The 25819-nt window shown below is 41.8% G+C and overlaps 1 protein-coding gene across 4 annotated transcripts in view; it reads right to left on the reverse strand.

Annotated features, from left to right (window-relative positions):
- Positions 1 to 1528: 1528 nt before the first annotated feature.
- Positions 1529 to 25819, reverse strand: part of BRAF (B-Raf proto-oncogene, serine/threonine kinase) — a 142278-nt gene continuing 117987 nt past the window's right edge. For 2 of the 4 annotated variants that reach the window (XM_060196706.1, XM_016192119.2), the window contains 3 exons: positions 18888 to 19022; positions 16928 to 17081; positions 1529 to 8334 (listed from right to left, as the gene is read on the reverse strand). In XM_060196706.1, coding sequence (XP_060052689.1) covers positions 8312 to 8334; positions 16928 to 17081; positions 18888 to 19022 — 312 coding nt within the window. In that variant the 3' untranslated portion in view covers positions 1529 to 8311. Of the gene's footprint in view, positions 8335 to 12051; positions 12243 to 16927; positions 17082 to 18887; positions 19023 to 25819 lie in introns of those variants that run through there. The other 2 variants (XM_060196704.1, XM_060196703.1) reach the window with 1 other exon arrangement.

Raw genomic sequence — 25819 nt, forward strand, 5'->3', positions numbered from 1 at the left:
GCAGACCTGCTTCACTGTTTGTGAAGTGACCCCTCTGCACGTGGGGGGCCAGGGGCTACTGCCCCACACTCCCTTAAATACATTCTTTATTGGATAGGGACAGAAATTGAGATGGAGGGAGAGATAAGGAGAGAGCTACCTGCAAACCTGCTTCACTGTGAACTGTGCACGCCTCCACCACCCCCCCCTGAGGGGGGGGGAACCAGAAGCTTGAACCTGGGTCCTGGCACATGGTAACATGAACACTCAGCCAGGTCTAAGACACAATTGTTCTCTTTGCATAGACAGCACTTTGCAGTAGAAGAGTGGCTTAATGACCTTCCCAGAGCATACTACTTAGATTTTTTTTAAAAAAAATATTCCTTTTTGTTGTCCTTATTTTATTGTTGTAGTTACTGTTATTGATGTCGTCATTGTTGGATAGGACAGAGAAATGGAGAAAGGAGGGGAAGACAGAGAGGGGATAAAGACAGACACCTGCAGACCTGCTTCACCACTTGTGAAGTGACTCCCCTGCAGGTGGGGAGCTCGGGGCTTGAACAGGGATCCTTATGCCGGGTCTTTGTGCTTTGCGCCACCTGGGCTTAACCTGCTGCATTACCGCCAGACTATCAGATTTTTTTAAAAATTATCTTTTCTTTAAAAAAAAAATTATGATGAAGGAGAGAAAGAACCAGACATCACTCTGGTATATGTGCTGCCGGGGATTGAACTCGGGATCTCATACTTGAGAATCCAATGCTACATCCACTGTGCCACCTCCCGGACCACAACAGATAGATTTTTGTGGTGCAGTGGATAACTCGACAGACACACACATGCTGGAGTAATGCTCCTTTGTCCTCTCCTTAATTAACTTTTTTTTTTTTTTTTAATTCAGACACTTAGAAGGAAATAGGAGGCTGGAGCTCTATTTCAGCATCCATGGCACTTTCCTGGTGCCATCAGAAGAGCGAATGTGATTCTTTCTTTGTTCATAGTTTCTAAATTGCTTTTCTATTATTATTATTTTTTTAAATTTTTGATTCGTATAAGACAGTTTTGTGTGAGAAGCCAGAGCACCACCTCAGTACTTGTGGTACTGGGGATCAGACTAGGAGCCCTAGTTATGCAAACCCCGTGTTCTGCCAGTGGAGCACTTCCCCCGTGGGGTAGTGGGGTAGCCAGCGTTTAATGAAAAGGAAGTAGAAAACAAGGACGTAATTTCCTCTAGAAAAGTACAGATGCAGACACTCTTCCTGCAGGAGATGCCCTGATGCTGACCGAGACACTGGACGGAAGCATCAGCAGTTGACAGTTTCGTAAGGCTATACTTCAGGGGTGTCACCAACATCACAGGCAATGCTACCGTACATAGTGTAGCTGGCAGGGCATGTGGGCCGCCCTCTTGACAACTTCAAAACGTTTCCTAGTGTAAGTAAACTACCCCGGTTAATAAGTATATACACACACACACACCCCTACATTCTCAGTCCCCTGCTGCCACCGCTGCATGTGACAGTGCTGCAGAAAGAACCTGGATAAAGACTTCTCCATGCAGTCAATCTTTATTATAGCAGTATTCGCATATTCACATCAAGTACATAGAACTTTTTTTGCCTTTTATATAATACAGAGTTTTTTTAAATAACTTTACACAGAAATAAATTTCTTCAATCTGAATTTCATCTTTTAAAATTTAATTCTCCATGCTTTCTATCCAGACTGAACAATATTTTCCATTGTACAAATTTACATGAGAAAAACTCCAAAGTACAAATGAAGGGACCTGAGCAGGAAAGAGAACCAAAGTATCAGGAAGTAGATCTGGGGAAAAAAATAAAAAACCAAAACAAGACAAAATACAAACAGGAAGGGTCAAGCAAACCCAGGGTTAAGGGATGAGAGGGAGACATCCATTTGACTAAAAATAAATGTCTTTTTTATGGATTGAAAAATAAGCTTTAAAAATAGTTACTCCATTGTAATTTTTGCAAAGCAGGTAGAGAGGTCTGTGGATAGTTAAAAGGTTCCCACCTTTTCCCTGGGTACACCCCAGTCTGAACATTTCCAATGCTTGAGTGGAACTGAAGTGAACTAAATCTGAACTTCTGGCAGCAAGAAGAGAGGAATGTGTGTGAAATCGACAAGAAGTTTGAAGTGGTCAGCCAGGAGCCACTAATTCACTGCAGTTAAAACGGGAAGCATTTCTGTCTTTCTCCCAGAAAAACTCCTCAAAGCAAGACTGAAAAGGCAGTTTCATTAAAAAAAAAAAAAAATCTTTTTTTTTTTTGGTCTAAACCAAAGAACAATCCTAAACTGTCAGACAAGACAAAGGGATGTACATTGATCAGCTATCAAATTCAACCCCCGATCAATCTGTATGCTTCTATTTTAGGAGAAGCAGAGGTTGCTGAGTTGGAAAAGGGACAAAGTAGACAACAAATGAGACCAGCACATTAGGCGCGACTGTGAGTCCTTCAGGTCGTGAAGGCAGAACGGAGGGAAGCACAGGACCCAGTGGACACGTTTTCAAGTGAAGGAGGGAAAAGGGGCCAGCACACACACCCCCGTAATGTAAACTGATGTAACATGAAGATAAATAAGACAGGTTAGCCACTGATGTTGGTAACTGGCATGAACAAAAGGCGTCTGCTTCTCATCAGCTAAGGAACACACACAAATGTTTAGGAAGAATTAAAAAAAAAAAAGATCAAGAACCGTTCACAGCTTAGAAAAGCACTCTTATTGCACTCTTACAAATTTTATTTCAGGTAACTGCAGTTTCTCTCCCGCCCTCACCTGGGTTTCTCCCAACCCTCAGGCTGACTCCCACACCCCCCCCCCCCCAATCTGGTCCATTTTCTCTATATTTGTGCCTTGCCTGAGAGCTTTGCTGCTTATGCTGGTCTGAAAGGTCGTCCTATGTAATTAATGCACACCCTCCAAAAAACCCACACATGGGTTGAAAAAGGCTTAATACAGACATATAACACATGGGAATTTCTAAAACATAAGTACTAAGTAACTGATGCCTCCCCCCCCCCCCCCCCCCGCTCCACCCTGCAGCAGAAGCCGCCTTGTCCCTGTGAGTTTCAGCCCAACTCCTTACACCAAGGGTACTGTGTCCAGCCTGACCACAGAAGCAGATGGTTTGCACAAAGAGCTTTTTGAGACTAAAATGAAAAGCATATTTTACTTGTTTATGAAAAGCACTTCAATCTATAGAATTCATTAAAAAAAGTATTACAAGATGAAATAGAACTGAGTACACTGGCTATCCTCAAGCACTAATTACAATGTCATCACACTGTAATTAGTCAAAACACTAAACAAAATCTTATTCTGATGAAGTGAAAGTAGTGATCCATACAACTGGATTAACAGGTGAAGCTGTAGCTCTTGAAATGAAAGGTGGACTTTTCTGAGGTGGAGACTAACTGTCCCGTGTTTTTAAGTAAAGCAGTTACTTAGTTTTCCAGGACTCAAGTTTCTGTCCTCCCCACAAATGGCTAGTTAGCACTGGGTTTCATAGGAAATGTTTTTGCCCAACTAGAAGGGGACGTTATCTGAAAACAGTGGTGACATAAAGCTTAGCATCTTCTGGACTGATCATAAAAGCTCACCACAACTGTCAGTTTTTACCAGGGCAAGAAACACAGGGCAAGGATGCACTCACTGGGCATTTCATTCTCTGGCCAAAACAGACACCAGGCAGACCACCCAGGTGGCTCAGCGGCCCACAGACATTTGAAACACCTCAGTGAGACCACCTGAGGACTGCTTTTTTGGGGGGGTGGCAAGGAATGAAGCCAGACGACACAAGTAGCCCTTGTGCTATGTCACAGCCACACCGGGTCTAACTACTCCAATGACCCCTCATAAGGGGTCCCTGGTGTCCCCACAGCACCCTGAACACCAGCAGCAGCACCTGGGAGGCAAGTCTACATCTCAAAGTCTGAAGAGGTGGTGTCAAGGTTGGCAACAGTCCACCAGGAAGGGGTGCAAACTTCCCCCTTCTCAGCTAGGTTAACACGTAGCATTGCCGCCCAGCAGCCGCACTTGAACCCCCACCTATAGCAATTTCTTAAAAGTATCTGTCAAAATGTCCCTGTCATACAGAAGTCCCATGCTCTGATGAGCTTATGGGAGTAGAAAAAGTCTCTAGAAATGTCACTGACCTATAGTTTCAACCTCTAATAGTGCTCTACATGACAAGTGTATCTATGCTAGGGGGGTTATATGCTTTAAAAAAATAATTTTATTCACTGAAAATGTACCTATTTCTTTTGTTCAAATATGACTTTGGCTATAAACTCTAGCGCATGGATCTTTGCTAAGTTGCACTGAAAATAGAAACAAAGCTGAGTTTGACAGGGATGGTGGCTCGTCACAAATCACTGGTAGCTGCTAAAGCTTTAGCTTGTTTATTGCATCATGAAGGCACAGTGAGATCATTTGGCAAATTGTCAAGGTCTTTGTATAGGCCTCATTGACCCCATTTTCAATGTCTGACCTGCAAGCTTTTTGCTGCTTATGCACACAGTGAAACCTCCCACATCTAGCTATGCTTTTGGTTTGTTTTAAATAACCTAATAGCTGGAGTCCACTAGTCTCAAGGCATTGGTATTCGAGCACTAATGATACCACCTTGGACAAAAGAGAGCCATCCTACCGTCTTTGCTGGGCAGTCTTCTCCATAGGAGAATTTCGCTGGACAAAGCTGTGGCTAACTCAGTATGAAGATGCATGCACTGTCTTGCCAAGCATGCTAAAAATTAAAATTGGACTATTGGTGAAGGGACATTGTGACTACTTAGTTTCATGCAACTGACTGGCGAGAACTCTGACATGAACCCCTAAACAGGTTCTGATACTACTTTCAAACATTCAGGTATTCTGAGCTATAATCCGCCCCTGCCCCCACCCCCCAACCCCAGTATCACTGCTGAAAAGTGTAATGAATGCCCTTTAGGACAAGACGATACAAGGACACATAAATGCCAAACTCCCAACATCTTCATGTTCTAGAACTCCTCTGACTTCATAGCTTAAAATAAATAACTATTCATTACCTCACCCGAGGAGGTAGTTTGTTTTTGTATTTGAAGAGGTTACCTGAACCCTGCAATGTGCTTCACACTAAAGGGAGGTGAGGTGTGCAGAGGCTGGAGTGGGGAGGGGGCAGGAGGATGGTGCTTATAACACTGCCTGATTGATGAATGCACTGGGAGACAAGAGAGCCCTGACTGCACCAAACCACACTCAGGAAAAGGACTGACCGAGTCTCAGGCAGTGTCTGAGCTCCTGGATAATGAACAGGCTTTCTTTTCCAGCATGAGTTTTAGCACACACGTCAGTTCTATGAGATTTTATCTTCCAGGAGGACCTCAGGAGGTTCCAGCGGGTCTCAACTACAACCAGGGACTGCGGGTTTAGGAACCAACATTTGACAGTGAGGCAGAAACCTTCCTCTAGGGTGCACAGAAGTACAAATGTCACACTGGCTTTTGTAGTCACAAACTGGGCACACGCCTTGACCCCAGACTCTAGTTCAGTGATCAAACAGTCCATCAGGAACTCTCCACATTCCCACATAACCCTTCATGCTTACTCTCACACTTTACAGGTCTCACCTCTTCTTAACCCAAATAAAATGCACCACAGAAGACACTGAGCCGCTTCACAGAAAAAACCAGAACCACAGCCTTAGGAGAGTCGACAAGGCAGCCACACGCCGCCTCTACAAATTACTTATAAAGTGCTTTGCACAAACAAGGACTTCTTCCTTGTATTTACTTAGGAGCTCCACCAGTCTGTCATGTAAGCATCAAAAACTAAAGCAAGTAAAAGTCAGAGGGGAAAACCCATTTTCATGTCATTTGTAAGCCACAGAGAAAGCTACTTGATGGCCAAAAAAAAAAAAATTGCAAAAGTGTTATTATTTTTAAGGGCTCTACAAACACCTCTCAAGAACATCCTGAACCTGGCTTCTGAAAGTAGCTCGATCAAGCCCGTCCCCCTATTTCCAATGAGACAGCAACTCAGTCTAAAAAGAAAGGAGGAAAAAGAGGATCCCCGGCAGCTGATTCTCTGCACCCCACTGCTGAGCTCCTGCCCTGTACTCCAGCAGGCTCGCCTGGTCAGTGGGACACGCCTGCTGGCCAAGCCCAGCGCGCTCCCATCTTATGTGTAAAAGCATCTATGGGAACAGATGTCAGAAGGAAACAGTGCTTTGAGAAGGGAGGCAGTATGTACACAGATGATCTTCAAAGAGACACCAGTCAGTTCCCAAAGGTCTGCAATTTCTGAATTTGCTAAGAGACTCACTTAAGAACACACTGCTTTTCAAATAACTTCAAGATATTTTCCATTGTTTTCTGGGACAACCCTTTTACAAGTCTGTGGAATTTGTGGTAGGCCTTCTTTTGAATACAGGTTAACCCAGCAAAAATCATCTAATGGCAGTGAGCTGAGATGGGGAAAATTTTATAAAAAGTTATAATCTGGGACTTTTGAGTAAGTTTTAATTCCCTGATTTATTTGAAAGGTCATGACTCATTTCTTTCAAGTTATAGACTTTCAAGTTCTAGCTTGGTTACGCTAAGTACATTTGATTTGATTTACATTCCTAAATCCTGGTAGGAGATTCTAGACTCCTGACAAGGTACAGCCATTAATCTACCACTTAAACATCCATAGTCACTCTCTTTGCACTCTGATGACTTACACCACACTCCTTAGGAAAGGCTAGGGCTAGGTGGTAACTTCCACCTACACAAAGAAAAAGAATGAGCTTTATTTAAAAGGCCATAGTTCTATAAAAATGGCTGACAGGTGGCTTCACACAGCCTCCTTCAGCCACATTCCACCTAAAATCGTTCTCTGCTTTGCCTGGGAAACTCAGCTGCCAATTACCCAACCATCTGAAGACCAGGCTTGGGAAAAAAGGAGGGAGGAGAAAGAATGGAGACACCACCATTTTTATTTTAGGTTGCAATTCTAAATAAAAGACTAGAAAGAGGATGTAGACTGTAGTGTGGGAGTAAGAAGAAACTATGACGTGTTAGCGAAGATGTTAGTGTGGATCCAGCAAGTACCATGAATTTAAAAATTATAAATTATTTGTCATTATGCTAAGACTCCCCATACTTAGAGAAAAGGATAATGATCTTTCTTTAAAAGCTGTTTATATAACAAAAATACAATTTTCCAGGATATATAATTCTGGTGGGAACTAGTATTCCAATTCATTTAAATCTGAAAATCATTTTTTAATAAAAATATAATAGAAGAAACTCAGAAATTAAAACTTGTACCTTACATTTAAATTACATAAATGTCTCACATTCAAAACTGTTCCCGAGCAGTTTTGTAGGCTTTTAATTAGATACCATTTTGTGCCCTGGACAAAGGAGCCACATAAGTACTCGGTGACTGGAAGAGCTTAGGAGGAAGATAGCAACTGTATTTTCCTGAGAACTTGCTACGCCGTGGCGGAGACAGAAACATCCCCACACACTTGTCTTTGTTGCTGGACCCAGCAGGTACGGGAGGCTGAGTGTGGCAGCCTGCTCGGGTGGCAGATGCCCTCTGTGAACAAGGAGACAGACAGAAGGCCAGAACCAACCCTAGGGGGCCAGGACAAAGATGCAGCACCCCCCTAGTCTCTACCCCCGCCTCCTCCCCCCCCTCCACTGCTCACCCCTCCCACAGAGATTAAAGAGCTTAATTTGGATGAAATGTGTGGAGGGCTGGACATTCTCCACACAGAAAGGGCATGCTGCATTTTTGTCCCATCCCTCAGAGATGAACTGGTGGAGGTGAGGAAGAGCTTCACAGCGAAATCCTAGAGCAGGAAAGAAACCGATGCTTGATGACTGCAAATGCCCCCCTCAGAGGATCAGCCCACACTCTGATCTGCTGGCTAGCAGGGCACGGCTGACTGGCAGGCTCTCCACAGTAAAGCTCCCCCGCTGGAGCAGTAGTTTCTTTCCACCAGGCCTGACCCTCACACGGTCAGACTGCGGGTCTCTCCTTTTTCTTCCTGGGAGCGGGCAGACTTGTATGCACGTGGTATTTGTGTTGAAGAAGAAGAAGAAGAAGAAGAAGACATGGGCAGCAGAGAATTCTGGCTCCTAAAGCACTCTTCCCTCTTCCCTCTTTGGGTGGATGGGAAATTCCATTCTGTTCCACACCAGCTTATGCACTGAAAATTCTGTGTCTTTCAAAAAAAAAAAAAAGTTGAGGAACAGAACTGTGTTTTGATGTTAACAAACTGTACGAACACAAGACTTAAGAAATAAGAGTAGGTGCTGCCAAGATGGTGTGGCTACTTGAAGGCTGCAAATTCTCCTGTAGAGGGAGGACAAGAGCTGGTTTTAAAAGTCATCTCACATCACCCCGAGACACAGAAAAGCCTCACTGAAACCCGGCTGAAAGGCGAAGAGCTATACTTTATGACCTCTAGCAAACAGCACATGCACTCACTGAAAAACAAAACTGGCTGAAACCCATGTGAAAGGCTCATGCCAGAGTAATACAGAAAGAATGGCTCAGTTACATCAGTATCTGCAGTTAATTTCCCAGCTGGGTTTTTTTTTTTTTTTTTTTTTTTTTACATCTTATGGTTCCAATGGAGCTGAAAATGATTCCAATGAATAAAATTTCTCAGAAACTAATTATGACTATGGTTAAAAGTTAACACACAGAGAACCTTTCTGCTCTGATTTATAAATTCATTTTCATTATTATGATGCCACCACTAAGAAGGAAGAAACAGTGATTATTCTCATTTTGCAAAAGATATGAGGCCATATGATCTGTCCATTCTACACATTTGACAGAAGGAAAATAAATCCAGACCATTTTTTGGATCATTTAGCCTTTTAAATCAACTAGTACTGGCACATGCCAAGACCACCACACAGGGAACTCTTTATGCCGCAAGGCTCCTTTCAGATACTGCACTTGTTAAGATGGCTGAATCCGGAGGCTTCATGCCACAGTTCCTGTTCACCACTTTGTCCACAGGCTTTACTTGTAACCAGAAGCCAGTTGCTCTTAGTGCATGCACACGCTGTAGCTAATTCCTAGGGGCTCGTTAGCAATGATCAGGTTTAACACCATTTTTCAATATTAACTCTTGATGAGGAATCAATCAATCACCTAAACAATCACACTGTTTTAAGTCATCCAGGAATAACATCCACTTTCTGGTTATTGTTAGAGCCCATCTGGTTGTGAGCTTGCTAGTATGCGCAGCCAAGAACAGACTCCTAATGGCTGGCGGACCAAACCCTCAGAGTCCATGCTGACAATGTCGGCGCTGACCGAGAGCCAGCCACACACCAGATGCCTAACAGCCACTTCATACACACCCGCACTGGGTTCTCATAGTTAAGAAAGGTGCCTCCACTGCATTTCACAGATGAGAAAACTATTCTGTAGAGTGGTGAACAGCTTGTCCAAGGACTCACGGCTAGAAAACTGCTGAGTTGTACTGTTAACAGAGGTGCTGACTCCAAAGGCCAGGGGCTTAACAGTTAATAAACAAGCCCTCAAACAAAGACCCAGAATAAATTGTTGGTTTCCCCATTCTGAATACAGCTACTAGTTGCACTAATGATATCATCTCTCTTTCAATTCAGGGGTTCCTTTTCATCAACAATTAACCCAAGTATTGTGAATCAAAAGATCAGAAAGGCTAAAACAGTACTCCACAATGAAAGGTAAAAAGGATTGAGGAATCTGGCAGGGAAAGAAAAGAAGAAGCTAAATCACTAAGACCCTGGAGAGCAAAAACACTCAGTGCAAAACCATAGCTATCATATTGCCAGACATCAAGAGTGACGCAGAGATTCTCACTGTCTTCTCTGAGGGCTCAAGCGCCTTACGATTTAATGAAAGACGCCTTTTGCTCTTATGGCACCTGCCATTTTCTTCCTTTCAGTATTTCAATAAATTTATTTAAATTTATTATCTTTATGTATTGGATGGAGACAGCCAGAAATTGAGAAGGAAGGAGGAGATAGGGAGAGAGTCAGAGAGACACCTGCAGCCCTGCTTCACCATTTGTGAAGCTTCACCCCTGTAGGTGGGGACCAGGGGCCTGAACCTGGGTCCTTGTGCACTGTAATTTTTTTTGGATTTTTTTTTTTGTTATTGTAGTAGTTATTATTGTTGTTGGATAGGACAGAGAGAAACCGAGAGAGGAGGGGAAGACAGAGAGGGGGAGAGAAAGACAGACACCTGCAGACCTGCTTCACTACCTGTGAAGCGACTCCCCTGCAGGTAGGGAGCCGGGGGCTTGAATCAGGATCCTTATGCTGGTCCTCGAGTTTTGGGCCATGTACGCTTAACCCATTGTGCTACCGCTCGACTCCCTGCACTGTAATGTTTCAATACATTTCTTTAAATCAATTTGTAACACTCTTATGAACAGAGCCTCATGTCATGAGAACAAGTCCATGTCAAAATAGCCTTTACTTAGCAAATCTTTCTAACAAGTGGCTATAATCCATTTACTGAGAGAATACCAGAAAATGATACATTCTAAGTAAAAACAAAAATAAAAACATATAGTTATTGTTGGGGTTTCACTGCTCTGAGTTTACTTTTTTAAACAAGAGAAGGACAGAGATACAGAGGGAGAAAGGGAAAGATAAGCCTAAGCTTTCTTCAGTTTGGTGGGGGGGTCAGGCTTGAGCCTCAGTCATGCTCATGGAAAAGCATGTATACTATCTTACTAGGCCTTAGAATAAAACCTTATAAACCACATTAAAAAAAAAATTCTACTGGGTTGTTGGAAAGGTCATGAAAATTTTTTTTTTTTCTCCAGGGTTATTGCTGGGGCTCAGTGCCTACACTACAAATCTGATGCTCCTGGAGGCCATTTTTCCCATTTTTTTGTCCTTGTTGTTATTGCTATTGTTGTAACTGATGTTGGATAGGACAGAGAGAAATGGAGAGAGGAGGGGAAAACAGAGAGGGAGAACAAGATAAGACACCTGCAGACCTGCTTCACCACTTGTGAAGTGACCCCCCTGAAGGTGGGGTGCTGGGGGCTCGAACCAGGATTCTTACACTGGTCCTTGCGCTTCGTGCCATGTGCACTTAACCCACTGCACCATACTTTTATGCAAAAATGCATTATGACTTTTTGTGACAACTCAGTATTTCCTATTCATCTTAATAATTAGGTGCACCACTTTGCTAAACAGAATTACTTTCTACAGACTTAAATATTAAAAATAAAAGCACATAAAACAATCCCATAAAGCATAAAATCTTACTAACAAAGTTAAAGTCAAATGCCAATAAAACTAGTGCTAAAGATTATCTCGCCAAAATCTGCTTCTATTGGAATGAGGTTCTGTTTCCTGATCACTTCCATTTCCCTGGAAATGAAAGTTCTTATCTCTTCCCTGGGAGGGGAAGAGATAAGAACTCATAGCCTGGGAGTCGGGCAGTAGTGCAGCGGGTTAAGCGCACGAGGTGCAAAGCACAAGGACTAGCCTAAGGATCCTGGTTCAAGACCCGGCTCCCTACCTGCAGGGGAGTTGCTTCACAGGCGGTGAAGCAGGTCAGCAGATGTCTATCTTTCTCTCTTCCTGTCTTCCCCTCCTCTCTCCATTTCTCTCTGTCCTATCCAACTACAACAACATCAATAACAACAATAATAACTACAACAATAAAACAACAAGGGCAACAAAAGGGAAAATAAAAAAAAAGAACTCATAGCTTAACGATCAATAAAATCTAACTCTTTCTTTCTGCATGTGTGGAAAATATACCTGCTGTCCCTCCACCTCTGTTTTATTTGAGGTAAGGAGACAATTTTTGGGTGTAAAGTTACTGAAACACCCAGAAAAATCTTGGTAGATTAATTTAATCTATTGAAAATTCAATCAAAAGCTAAAATCCACCCCCCCCCAAGCCCCCTAAACTTAGAATAGCTAAGTTATATTTTCCAGTTTACCTTATTTAGGAAAAGGGCAGAGAACACTGATCTTCAACATGTCAAATATCATGGTTTATTTATTTGAAAGCTAAAGACTAAGTTTTAAAAGCTTATTGAGATTTTTCTTTTATTTCTGAATTAAAAGTACTGACTTACAATTTGATTGGAATTCCTCAAAGGAAAATAATATGCTATGAAAAATCAAGTATGTCATCTCAAACGCAGATCAGCCAGTGCTTTAGATGTGGAGAGATGGTCACTTACAAGCAAAGCAAAAGCACCATTCTTTCTTTGAGGTGACCTTTCAGATAGTTACAGAAGGATGAAAAACACAGGCCTTGTAAATTTGTCAGAGAACTGATCACAGGGGTAATCAGATATTTAGTAAAATACAAAGTGTTATAGAAATGTCTAGTAATTCACAATCAAGTAAGATCAGATTAAAAAAAATGGTTATGAGTATTGGCTTCATAATTTTTAAAGCTGACGATCTGCTTAAATTGAGGGCAAATCGATTGAAAGAAAAGTCTGTTGTGTTAAATTGCCACTATTTTAGAGTATTTATTTCTTTTGTTGCTGGTGCTTCTTCATTAGTCAGGTCTGACTTTTTCAGAGAGGAGACACAGGGGGGGGTGGGTGGGAAGAACGCAGCAGAGAAGCTTCCTTCAATGTGTGTGTGAGGGCTGGGCTTGAGCCTGGCTTCCATGCATGGCAAAGCAGGCCAACAGACCAGGTGAGTGCTTTGTGGGTCCTGGTTTCATATTTAAATGCTAGAGCAACATTGTAAGGGTCTAGGAGATAGTGTACAGTGGTTTATACAATAGACTTCCATGCCTGAAACTCAAAAGTCCTTGGTTCAATTCTTAGCACCACCACACATCAGAGCAGTGCTTTGGTGAAACTTTTTTTTTTTTTTGTGTGTGTGTGTGTGTGTAAAAAACCAATGCGACTTAAGCAGTCTGGGAGGCAGTGCAGTGGCTAGAGCACTGGAGATTCCAAGTTTGATCCCCAGCATCTCGTGCATAGCTCCCTCTACTTCTCTCTCTCCATCATTAATAAATAAATATCTTAAAAATATAAATAAATGCTAGTAAAATACTGTAATAACTGAAAATGAACAAAATTGTAAGTCTCTGACTAAACTGTGAGATTACATAAAATCAAGAGGATGAATTTCACTCTGCATTACTGACTAGTAAAATTCAAAAAGTGTTAAGACGGGGCTGGGGATGTGGCTCAGGGTAGAGCGCACACCTGGCACTTGTGGGCCCTGAGTTCAATCCTGATACCACATACAGGATTAAAAAAATTAAAGCTAAGAGACAGAAACTTGTACTCTGCATCAGAAAACAAAACCAATTTTAACATAAAATAATTTTTCTTCATTTATAAATTTTAAGAAATCTGCCTATTAAAAAAAGTAAAAGTGAGAATGCCTGAGGATTCAGGCTTTACAAAAAGAGAAGTCAGTTATAAGAGAATAAATGTCCTGCTTAAACTACCTAGTTAAAAGGAGGTGAACTTTATATGTACGTTAAATGTTATTCTTTATTTGGAAAACATAACTGAGATAGAATAAAACAAACAGCAGAAAGGGAAACCACAACATACCATAATGATTCCCTCTTCTCTGAATTCACGTTATCTAAGCACCTCACCTGTTACATTCTAAGTGTTCTTGCACTAACGCTTCCGGTGGATTCTATCTGGAAAGAGGTGTAGAAAGCCACCTTTTTGAGGCACGTTTGAGTGTATGTGTGATGGCTTGAGTTTCTGAGAAGCAGCTGTAAGGGCTTAGCAAGGCCCTCTGGCAAAGCAACTAGTAAAGAAATGAAGGAAAAGGTAGGTAGGGGTGTGCATGTGTGTTAGATTGTTAGATAGATGACAGACAGACAGACAGACAGACAGAGGGAGGGTGACTGGGCCATAGATATTCCCTGTTGTGTTGGGGGTTAAAAAAAAAAAAGAGGAGTAAAAAAGTAAAGAAGAAATAAAGCAATGGGAATTACAGGAAGAGCTCTACCAATGAAAAGATCTTTGATCTCTATCTCAAAATGGTGAGAACCTTTGGACATTCCACAGACCAAGTTAATTTTGTAAAAGCTGTTACTATATGCATGCTATTCAGTTCGTGAATAAAGAAAACCTAAGAAGCACCTGACAATCTTCTCTTGAATGTCACCAGAGGATTTAGAAAATATGTCCTCATTTTAAAAAATATTTATTTATTCCCTTTTGTTGCCCTTGTTTTATTGTTGTAGTTATTATTGTTGCTGTTATTGATGTCACCGTTGACATATGACAGAGAGAAATGGAGAGAAGAGGGGAAGACAGATGGGGGAGAGAAAGAGAGACACCTGCAGACCTGTTTCACCACTTGTGAAGTGATTTCCCTGCAGGTGGGGAGCTGGGGGCTCAAACTGGGATCCTTACTCCGGTCCTTGCGCTTTGCGCCACCTGTGCTTAACCCGCCGCGCTACTGCCCGCCTCCCTACTCCTATGTGTTTTAACACGTGACATTCTGTTATATCTTGCTCTCAAAGTGTCAGAAATGCTCTTTTTTTCCCCCTGCTGGTCTTTGTCTAAACTGAAAGACACAAATCAATTTCTAAAAGCATGAATGGCATTACTTAAACCAAATGAAGGGCAAAGGGTGTACTGAACTGAGAGGTTTTCTTGGTTGAAATCTAACCTACTCAAAAGTGTTTCAAAAATTTATGAGTGGTGAAGATGAAATAATCTATAGTTTAATAATTGTCCCAATTTTCTTAATAAAGAAAGCATTTATGCAGATGTGTGCTGGGATAACCTTGAACTGTCAGCTTTATTTAAAAATCATTATAAATCCCAACTGAAGATGTAAATGAAGATGTAATTAAAAGGATAACTTTGGTCCTAAAGCTGACTTTGAAGTAGCCATAGAAATTAAAAATTTTGGGGCCGGGTGGTGGCACACCTGGTTGAGTGCACATGTTACAGTGCACAGAGACCTGAGTTCGAGCCCCTGGCCCCCACCTGCATGGGGAAAGCTTCACGAGTGGTGAAGCAACGCTGCAGGTGTCTCTCTGTCTCTCTCCCTATCTCCCCCATCCTCTCAATGTCTGGCTGTCTCTATCCAATAAGCAAATAAAGATAATTAAAAAAAAAGAAATTAAAAAATTTAAAAATATATTATTGCATAGAGATGAGAGAAATTGAGAAAGGGAGAGGGAGACTGAGAGGGAAAGAGACAGAAAGATACCTGCAGCTCTACTTCACTACTCATGAAGTTTTCCCCCTGCAGGCGGAGACCAGAAACTTGAACCCGAGTCTTTGCACACTGTAATGCATGTGCTTAACCAGGTGTGCCATTGCCTGGCTCCACCATAGCAATTTTTTTTTTCTTTTTATCAGAGCACTGCTCAGCTTTGGTTTATGGTGGTGTGGGGGACTGAATTTGGGCCTGAATATCGGAGAGTCAGGCATGAGAGTCTCTCTTCATAACCATTATGCTATCTAACCCTCCCCCTACAATTTCTTTGATACAGTTTTTTTTTGTTGTTGTTCATTTTGCCTCCAGGGTTACCACTGGTGCTTAGTGTGTCCAAGATACAAATCCACTGCTTCTGGCAGCCATTTTTTTTTTTCTATTTTATTTGATAGGACAGAGAGAAATGGGGAGAAGAGGGGGAGATAGAAAGGAAGAAAGACACCTGCAAACCTGCTTCACCACTTGTGAAACATCCCCCTGCAGGTGGGGATTGGGGGCTTGAACCCGGATCTTTGTACAGGTCCTTGTGCTTTGTACTGTGTACACTTAACCAGGTGTGCCACTGCCTGCCCCCACTTTTGATTCTCAATAATATCTGATTTGCAGTAAAAATATATCCCTGCACCATTATAATGACTTTGTGCAAAATAATGTGAGGATCAAAAGGCATTAACAAATACTCCCCGTTGTGAAATGCAAAAAGAAAAATGACTTTCATACATAGTAAATATGGACAGCAGAACACAAGGAGAGTAAAAATTTGATGAGACATATGAATGAGGTGATAACTAAAGTACGTATCATGAGACATAAAAATAATTAAAAGTAACAATAATTAAAAAAAAATAATCCATTACCTGGCTGTTTGCAACCAGAGATATCCAACTGAAAAACAAGCTCATGTAAAAGTCCACACAGATTTCTGTGAAGCGATTTTGGGGGAGGTAGCGGCAATGCATTTCCAAGGAAATTTAATATCTACATGTATAGAATATCCTGAATATATAAATATCATCTAAAATGAACTCCAATATATAGCATTTCCCTCTAGGAATGACTTTAAAAAACTCAAAACTGTTTTACTCGTACCAAACGTGCCACTTCTCAGCAACATCTTTGGCTATCCACAACCACAATTTATTTTATAAAATCCAGTCAGGAACTTTAGAGGAATAAAGGGTATCTGCCTTTCCCAAACTGTAATAAAAAGATACGATCATAGAAAAATAGCAGAAATAAAAAAAACCAAACAAGGGTTTTTAAAGTCTAGTGTCTTTCCAAGTGAGATCTATTCTAACCCTCTTCTACCACGGACCAGCCTACTGCCAGCCTTTCAGCTGCAACTTCCCCTGGGAGTGGTGCTGTTCTCCCCAATGGCTCTCTGGCAGCTAACAGCAAAAAGTGCATGATGAGGAAAGCTCTCCTGAAGTCTAGAGTCACCAAGTACATAAACTCAGAACAGCAAGGAAGGTCTCTAGAAGAGGCACCACAAATTTTTCCACAGCACTGGAGCATTTAAAAAACAAGAAATTCTGAACGTTGAAAATCCAATGCTAACTTTGAATTTCAGGGCAAATTACATTCCAGTCTTTAAAAGCATATGTGTTCTTTGGCTCACCTTTAAGAAAAAAAAAGAATATCCTAACCAACTTAACAATGTGTGAGTGAGCATGCGCTCACTTTCCTGTGTCCCTACCCTCTCACACTTAATTTGTTTCAGTGGACAGGAAACGCACCATAGCCCCCTGCTTGGATGGGTGTTTTTGGAGAAGCACAAGCATATAGACTGAAATCCTCTGTTTGGAAGCCAGCCCTGTTCAAGGAGGGCTCCGATGCACTGCGGTGAATTTTTGGCAATGAGCGGGCCAGCAGCTCAATAGAGGCGAGAATCTAAAAAGAAAAAGAAGAAAGTCTGAAAATCCAGGTGGTATATAAGTCATTAAAAAGCCCATCACACTTTGTAAGAAAGCACTTGAAATCTTACATAACTTTTAACACTAACTGATTTGATAGCTCAAAAAAAACACTTTTTTTTTTCTTTAAAGGGAAAGTTACCTATAGCTAGCTAACTTTGGTTTATATTTTAGATCACCTGTCAGTATTAGAACAGTAAGCAATAAGAATTTTAAACCAATCACTAATAAAAAAATTAAACCAATTATACATCAGTTTCTCATAGGTCACAAGTCCCTTTTGGGAAGATAATGGGTTGTAGCGCATTACATGACTCCACAAACAGAAGCATCAGAATTCCAATCTCGGAAGAGCTTTAGTAATGAGAAACACCTTCACCCACACTGAATGATAAACAGGACCCCACCGACCCAGACTGTTAACAGCAGTAAAATGAAGCAGACTAGGAAAACTCTACAAATAGGCATCAATCCAAAGAAACACAGACATTCAGCCTATTTTAGATATGCAGATAGAGGAAGTAGACAGCATACTGTCTGAGGCTCTTAAGTCCCAAGTTCAATCCCCTGCACCACAAGCCAGAGCTGAGCAGTGCTCAGGTAAAAGACGAAACGAAACAAACAACACAGAAACAGGTTATGATCCAGAAAGAGAGCTCACCCAGTAGGGCGTGTGCTTTGCCATGGGAGCAACCCAGGTACCAGATGGGAGGTGCTACTGCACTGGAGGAAGCTCTAATGCTTTAGGCCTTGTCCTGTTTTTTTTGTTTCCTGGCTATCTGAATAGACAGAGTGGGGTCCAGAGTGGTGATAGCATGTGTGTGAGGTTCAGACTTCATTACAAAAAAAAAGTCACCAAAGCCAAAAGGGATTACAACCCTTTAAGATACACAACATGGTCATGTATGTTCAAAATCATGTGAAATATGTAAAAAGGGCTTACACAATGCCTGGCAAATAGTAATGAGTCAATAAAAATTGAGCAGTCATTATTTTTCTGAGCTCCTAAAACTTCTTTTATATTTATTTATTTTCCTTTTTTTTTTTTTTAATTGTTGTAGTTGTTACTAATGTTGTCACTGTTGGATAGGACAGAGAGAAATGGAGAGAGGAGGGGAAGACAGAGAGGGGGAGAGAAAGACAGACACCTGTAGACCTGCTTCACTGTTGGTGAAGCGGACCCCCCCCACACAGCTGGGGCGGCGGGGGCTCAAGCTGAGATCTTTACGCTAGCCCTTGCACTTTGCGCCATGTGCACATAACCTGCTGTGCTACTGCCCAGCCCCTGTTGCCACACAATTTTAGGTTCTTTCTTATTCTCCAAGACTGTTCGCCAGGCTGGATACTGCCATCCCAAGAGGCAAAAATCAAAACGTGTTTTACTGTAAATGTCATTTTGCATTTTCCTGATTGTTAGTTAACTCTTTACCATCTTTTCCTAAATTCACTCACCACTTGTTGGCCTCTCTACCTAACCCCTGCCTTGTTGCTGAGGTTTCACTACTAGGGGTCAACAGTTCTCCCCCAGAGAGAAACAGAGATAGGACAGAGGGAGGGAGAAAGACGCCACAGCATCAGAGCTTCTCTTAATGCAGTCGGGGCTGGGCTGGAATGTGGGTCCAGCACGTGACAAAGCTGGTAGCCTCCCAGGCACGTTCTCTGCAGGCCCACACTTTGCAATTCTTCTATGAATCACCCATTTTTAGCCTTTGCTTCAAAGTGCTTAAATATCTGCATCTAAATGTCAGTCTGTCCTTTTGGATAACATAAAGCTTCTTCTTACTTGGGGAAAGAGTGGTCTTTCATCTCTTTTCTTTTTTAGGCACTCTGCCATTAATCTCTTCATGGCTTTTGGACAGTTACTCCGTACCTTACTGAGATCTGGAGATAAATATCCTCGGCCCACCATAAAAATTATCTGGAGAGAAAAAACAAACCAGAAACCTTTAAGTAAAAACAGAGCATATATACATATACACAAACACTGAAAACTCACAAGCTGTATACTAGTACATTATACTTCAATACTTACACATTACATTTTAATACAAGTTAAAACACACAATACTGGCATTCCGATTCATGTACATTAAAGGTTGGGGAGCAGCACTTGTTGGGTGCAATCTAACATTCTGCCTAGGGCATCTCCTGGTTGTTCCCCACGCTGCTGGTATCTCTTACTCAGCCCATTCCCTACTGTTGGGCAACTGTTCTAAAATACAGATCAGATGGGAATCTCTTGTCTACTTAAAATATTTTATACTAAGCACTTATTGTTATGTGTAGCAACAAATCCCCAAATTCAATCTTTGTATTATATTTTTTGCCACCAGGATTACCACTGAGACATACAGTGCCTGCACTATGAATCCACAGCTATTGGTAGCCATCCCCCCTTTGTTTTTGATAGAACAGAGAGAAACTGAGAGATGGGGGAGACAGACAGATACCTGCTTCACTGCTCATGAAGAGTATCCCCTGCAGGTGGGGAGCGGGGCCTGAACCTGGATCCTTGTGCATGGTGATGGGTGCTTAACCAGGTTTACCACCACCTGGCTCCCTAGTCAATTTTTTAAAACAACTGTTTTGACATCTGAAGTTCAAGCTCTTTTGTTAAGGAAGCTCTAATAGGCATTTAGTTAGCTTTATGAAACAAAAAATCAGAGCCTCCTCTGGAGGACAAAAGGTGAAGCCATTATAAACTAAACTCTTTGTTTAATAAGGTAAAACAGCCTGGCTACACAGACTTATAAAGACAGATGCTAGATCTTAGAACTCCAGAGAGAAAATGAAGAGTTTTGATCTTAGAGGGGAACAAGTTCAACAGCAGTAATCTAGAAGCTAAGGAGAGAGGCAGTAAGACATCTGTTACTGAGCAGAGGTGATGAACGCTAGCAACACTGAAGTCTGATACCCTGCTTTTAAGTTCTCTCCTGTTTGGTGCTGTAGTAAATCTCATGTAGCTTCGAGCAGATTTGCTGTGAGCATTCCTGAGGTGAAGGAAGGAAGGGTCATGTTCCCTATCTTCCCTGTCAAAACTGTTTCCCCACAGTACAAATGGTCTATCTTTACCTTTCTGAAATCTAACAATTGTACACACCTACTCCAGGGTGGAAAAATTCTGGGCACCAAAATGACATTACCAAATGACAGTGTTTAACTGGGCTTAAGAAATGGGTAACAAGTCCCTCTGCAGGGCAATTTGTTTCCAATTCTTTATATTCAGCCAAACTGTCATTACAAGTCACCATTCAATTCTTGGTATGTATGGAAACAGAAATGAGTTCAAATATTTAGTGGTGTGGTATATGGTTAAAAAACAAGAAAGCCAACAACAGAACAAAACAAAACAAAATCCCAAAACCAAAACCAAATAAAACCACCTTGAATGGGGCCAGGCGGTGGCACACCCGGTTAAGCACACACATTACAGTGCACAAGGAGCCGGGTTCGAGCCCCTGGTCCCCACCTGCAGGGGGAAAGCTTCACAAGTGGTGAAGGAGGGCTGCAGGTGTCTCTCTGTCTCCCTTTCTACCTCCCCTCCCCTCTCAACTTCTGTCTCTATACAATAATAAATAAATAAGTAAAACAAAAAAATTAAAAAAAAAAACTGCCTTGAAAGAGGGCTACTGCCGTTGGTTCTTCTGAGGTAACCCCTAAGCTCTAGTTCAAAGAGTATCTTTGTTTGGGAGTTGGGCGGTAGCACAGCAGGTTAAGCGCAGGTGGCGCAAAGCGCAAGAATCAGCATTAAGGATCCCGGTTCGATCCCCGGCTCCCCACCTGCAGGGGAGTCACTTCACAAGTGGTGAAGCAGGTCTGCAGGTGTCTATCTTTCTCTCCCCCTCTCTCCACTTCTCTCTGTCCTATCCAACAACGACAACATCAACAACAACAATAACTACAACAAGGGCAACAAAAGGGAATAAATAAATCTAAAAAAAAAGTTATATATATAAAAAAAGTATCTTTGTTTCCATGGGGACTGTGGATCAAGGCAGCTAGTCACCGCAAGTAATGGGATCAATGGAGGTATCAGCCCCTCAGGTGGTCAACCACATCTATGTGACTAAGCCCCAATGGAAAAACTGCACTCCAAGGCATGAGTGAGTTTTCTGGTTAGCAACACTGCCTGTCCACGGTCACAAGTGCTGGCAGGACAGTTTAGTGCTGTTCACAACTCCCTGTTGATTTTAATTGAATTCCTTAGCTGTAATAAACTGCAGCTGAGGGGACAGGAATACCAGCTCTGCTGGTAAGAATGTAGGACTTGCACACCTATGGCACCTGTTTGATACTGGGTACCACATGGGCTGTAGTAGGGCTCTGGCCTCTCTCCATGAAACGTTCTCATATAATTGAGATGATAACATATTAAAAAATTAAGTAATTGTCAATACAACTTTCAGTGAGTTCTGTGAGACTCAATGAATTACTAATTCTTTTTTAAATCTTTTAAAACTTTTAAAAAATATTTATTTACTTCCTTTTGTTGCCCTTATTGTTTTACTGTTGTAAAACTACATTTTTTTAATATTTATTTATTCCCTTTTGCTGCCCTTGTTTTATTGTTGTATAGTTGTTATTGTTGTCATTGTTGGATAGGACTGAGAGAAATTGAGAGAGGAGGGGAAGACAGAGAAGGGGAGAGCAAGACAGACACCTGCAGACCTGCTTCACCGTCTGTGAAGCGACTCCCCTGCAGGTGGGGAGCCAGTCTTTGTGCTTTGTGCCATGTGTGCTTAACCCGCTTAACCTATAGCCTGACTCCCTACTGTTGTAGTTATTGAAGTCATCATTGTTGGATAGGACAGAGAGAAATGGAGATAGGAGGGGAAGACAGAGAGGGGGAGAGAAAGACAGACACCTGCAAACCTGCTTCATCACTTGTGAAGGGACTCCCTTACAGGCGGGGAGCCGGGGGCTCGAACCGGGATCCTTACGCTGGTCCTTGCACTTTGTGCCACCTGCACTTAATCCGCTGCACTACAGCTCAACTCCTGAATTTCTAATTCTGAGGGTAGTCTTGGGAACCACTGAACTCTGTATGTGTGTAACAGTACTGATGTCCCACTGTTTTATTTAGGACACTTCTGTTTGCTTCATTAAGAATAAACGATGGAAAAGGATCTGCATCCTAACTCAATCTTACAAAAAAGTCATTCGTTACATCTGAATGAATTAAAGGGAAAAGTCTCAGGTGGCTCATTAGGATATACATTACTGCAGCCTGGGATGTGGTACAGTGGATAAAACCTTGGATTCTCAAGCATGAGGTACTGAGTTCAATCCCTGGTCAACTTCATGTGTAACAGTAATGCTCCGGTTCTCTATCTCTCTTTTTCTTTTCTCTTTTCCCTTAAAATTGGGCTGGGGTAGCTCTCAGTATCACACATGTACACGGCTCTGGATTCATTACTTAGCACTAAAAGAAAACAAAAGCATTAAAAACAAAATAACGATAGTCTTTCCTGGAGGCCCGGTGGTGGCACACCAGTAGAGTGCAGCTTGTCGTGTACGAGGGATCTGAGTTTGAGCCTCCACGGCCCACCTGCATGAGGAAGTGATGAAGTAGGTTAACAGGTGTTTCGTTCTCTCTCTTCCTCCCCTCTCAATTTCTCTCTGTCCTACTAAATAAGGCGGAAGAAATCGGCTGTGCAGGCACTGAGCCCCAGTGATAACCCTGGTTGCAATAAAACAACAAAAGCCCTTCATATGAAATTCGTCTTAACAAAAATAGATTTCCAGTGAAAATCTGTTTATATATAGAGAACTATTTCCTCTGGGAATCTGTTTCTTATCTATCCCAGAGTCTAGTGACTACTAGCATGCTTGTGGTTATATCACTCTAATCTCTACCTTAGGGATCCCATCAATTTATATGTTTGTGTGTCAACTTTCTGTGTGATTTTTTTTGTTTTTTTGTTTTACCAGAGCACTGCTCAGTTCTGGTTTATGGTGGTGCAGAGATTGAACCTGGGACCTTCAAACCTTAGGCATGAGAGTTTCCTTGCATAACCATTATGCTATCTCCTCTATTCTGTTTAAATATATAAAATTTTATGTATGATGAGTGATGGCAGGTATTAAGTCAGTATGAATTTTAGATTTTATTAGATGCAATAAGAGAATGTATAAAGCAATGCATATTTATACATGCTGGTTTTATTATTAAATATTAACATTAGATTACATTTTTTATAATATTTACTCAAGATTAAACTATTTTGATACTAACTGAAAATGTACAAAAAGGTATATATGTATTTCACCTTTTCCAGAGGACTGTGAGGAAATAGTTGAGAATAACTCACTATTTTGTATTTCTCACAGAAGTAAGTTAAGAGCAGAGCAGTGGTCCCAGTACTTACGCAGTGGCTAGAGCAGTGAGCATGAATGGGTTCAGAGTTTAGTTATATATGCCAAGAATGTTACTCTGATTCTCTTTCATGTTATTAAGTCTTAAAAGAAAAAGAAAAGAAAGCAGAGCACATAGGAGGTACAATACCTACACATCTGTTGAGAGAACTGACTGAGGAGAAACAGCAAGAAGGGAAAAACCTTCCCTAGGTGCAATTACTGAGTGGAATGCTTGCGTGGCACCTTACTGCAAATGAGTCCCTCACTCTGGAATTCTGGGACTGTTTACTTCATCCCCAAAGTACACTTTGCACCTCTGGAACTTTTTCCTGGTAATCCTGGAGCGCGTGCTGGTTTTTCCTCAAGAGCATCTCTCACACACCTCAACTGTCAATTCCAATGAGAGCACAGCTTTATTCAGTTAATACAGTTAATTCAGTTTAATACAGTTTTATTCATTTTTGTATTCTCCCTGTAATCATATAGTCAAACTGTGCAATTCATGCCCCCTTCCTTCTTGTCAAAACTGACTGGACTCCTCAGAATTAAGGAATCACTAAAAACCAAGAACAAAACACTGATGGGAGACTTAATACTTTGGGCAGTGTGACACCAACTTCCTGGGAGACACTCTCTTAGCTGTGGTTGCCCCAAGTTGGAGCCTTAAAAATACCTGTTGTTGTTGGATAGGACAGAGAGCAATGGAGAGAGATGGGGAAGACAGAGAGGAGGAAAGACAGACACCTGCAGACCTGCTTCACCACCTGCGAAGCGACCCCCCTGCAGGTGGGGAGCCGGGGGCTCGAACCGGGATCCTTACGCTGGTTCTGGCGCTTCGTGCCATGTGCACCTAATCTGCTGCACTACTGCCCAGCCCCCCCACCCCCCAAGCCCTTTTCTATGTAGCTGGTCCAGTGATTTTTGATGACCCTATATTCTATGGTGCTTAGCACATGGTATCAAAATTGTATGAAAATAATTGGAGTATAGACCTTAACATTCAGTGACTTTCTCCAGCCACTATTATGTGAAAGACCTAATAGTGATATTTCCTATTGAGAGCAATGTAAGGTGCAGTTTTCCAAACTGCTTATGCCACTACTCTATGGGTAGTTTGCTAGACAGCAAATAACTGGAATACACTAGAAATTATCAAGTGTTACCTATTCACGTAGCACTTGTGTTCTAAGGAAAGCCATAAAGGTAGAATCTATTTAACTTGTCATTTTACCTTCCAAAGTGAGCACATTTAGTCACAAATTAAGTAGAGAAGATCCACTGAAGGAGAGGGGGATGAGGGAGTAGGATAATTAGAGAACTGAATGAAGAGAGAAGGGAGGAAGGGGAAGGGAGGAGAAGAGGAGGAAGAAAACTAAGACGAAGACGAAGAAGAAGAACGTTTCTGACTTTTAGTACTGGAGTTAAGTAATGGAAAAATGGTATACAGAGTAACACAGGGGTGGCTGGCCTTCCCTCAAAGAGAAAGAGATTTGGGGAAAGAGTTGATCTTTATAACTAGGAGCATTTTGTGTGTGTGTGTGTGTGTGTGTGTGTATAATCTCTCATTATAGTTGAAAATAAAAAAAGATCTCGGGAGAGGTCAGGTGCTGGCCAGTCCAAGGCCTACCATTATAGAACGGTGCTCTGAATTTAGAGAACCTACCATTCAGACTATGAGGATGAGCATGTAAGATTATGATTCCTGGGGGCCGGATGATAGCACAGCAGGTTAAGTGCACATGGTTCAAAGTGCAAAGACCGGCATAAGGATCCTAGTTCGAGCCCTCGGCTCTCCACTTCCAGGGGGGTCACTTCACAAGTAGTGAAGTAGGTCTGCAGGTGTCTATCTCTCTCCCCCCCCCCTTTGGTTTCCCCATCTCTCTCGATTTCTCTGTGTCCTATCCAACAACAGCAGCGGTGACAAGAACAATAACAACAACAATAAATAACAAGGGCAACAAAAGGCAAAAATTAGCCTCTAGGAGCAGTGGATTTATAGTGTAGGCATCGAGCCCCAGCAATAACCCTGGTGACCAAAAAAACAAACAAACAAACAAACAAAAACTACATTACATGATAAAAAAAAAAATCTGCCCAGCACTCCATGAGGAAAAAAAAAATTATTAGAAAAAAAAAAAAGGTTTTCAGGGCAGGGGTAGATAAACCAGAGCTGATCAGTGCTCTGGTAAAAAAAAAAAAAAAAAAAGATTTTCAAACAGAAGTCCAATCTGAGATCATATACTTTGATCCACAGTGCACAGTACAAGAGAAAGAAGAATCAAATCAAAGGCCTGTGAAGCAACACCTGGGTTTACTTCACTGGGGAAAGATGGAGAGAGTTATGAGTTCAAGCAGAGA

This window comes from Erinaceus europaeus, chromosome 8 (genome assembly GCF_950295315.1).
Source record: "Erinaceus europaeus chromosome 8, mEriEur2.1, whole genome shotgun sequence".
Lineage (NCBI taxonomy): Eukaryota > Metazoa > Chordata > Mammalia > Eulipotyphla > Erinaceidae > Erinaceus > Erinaceus europaeus.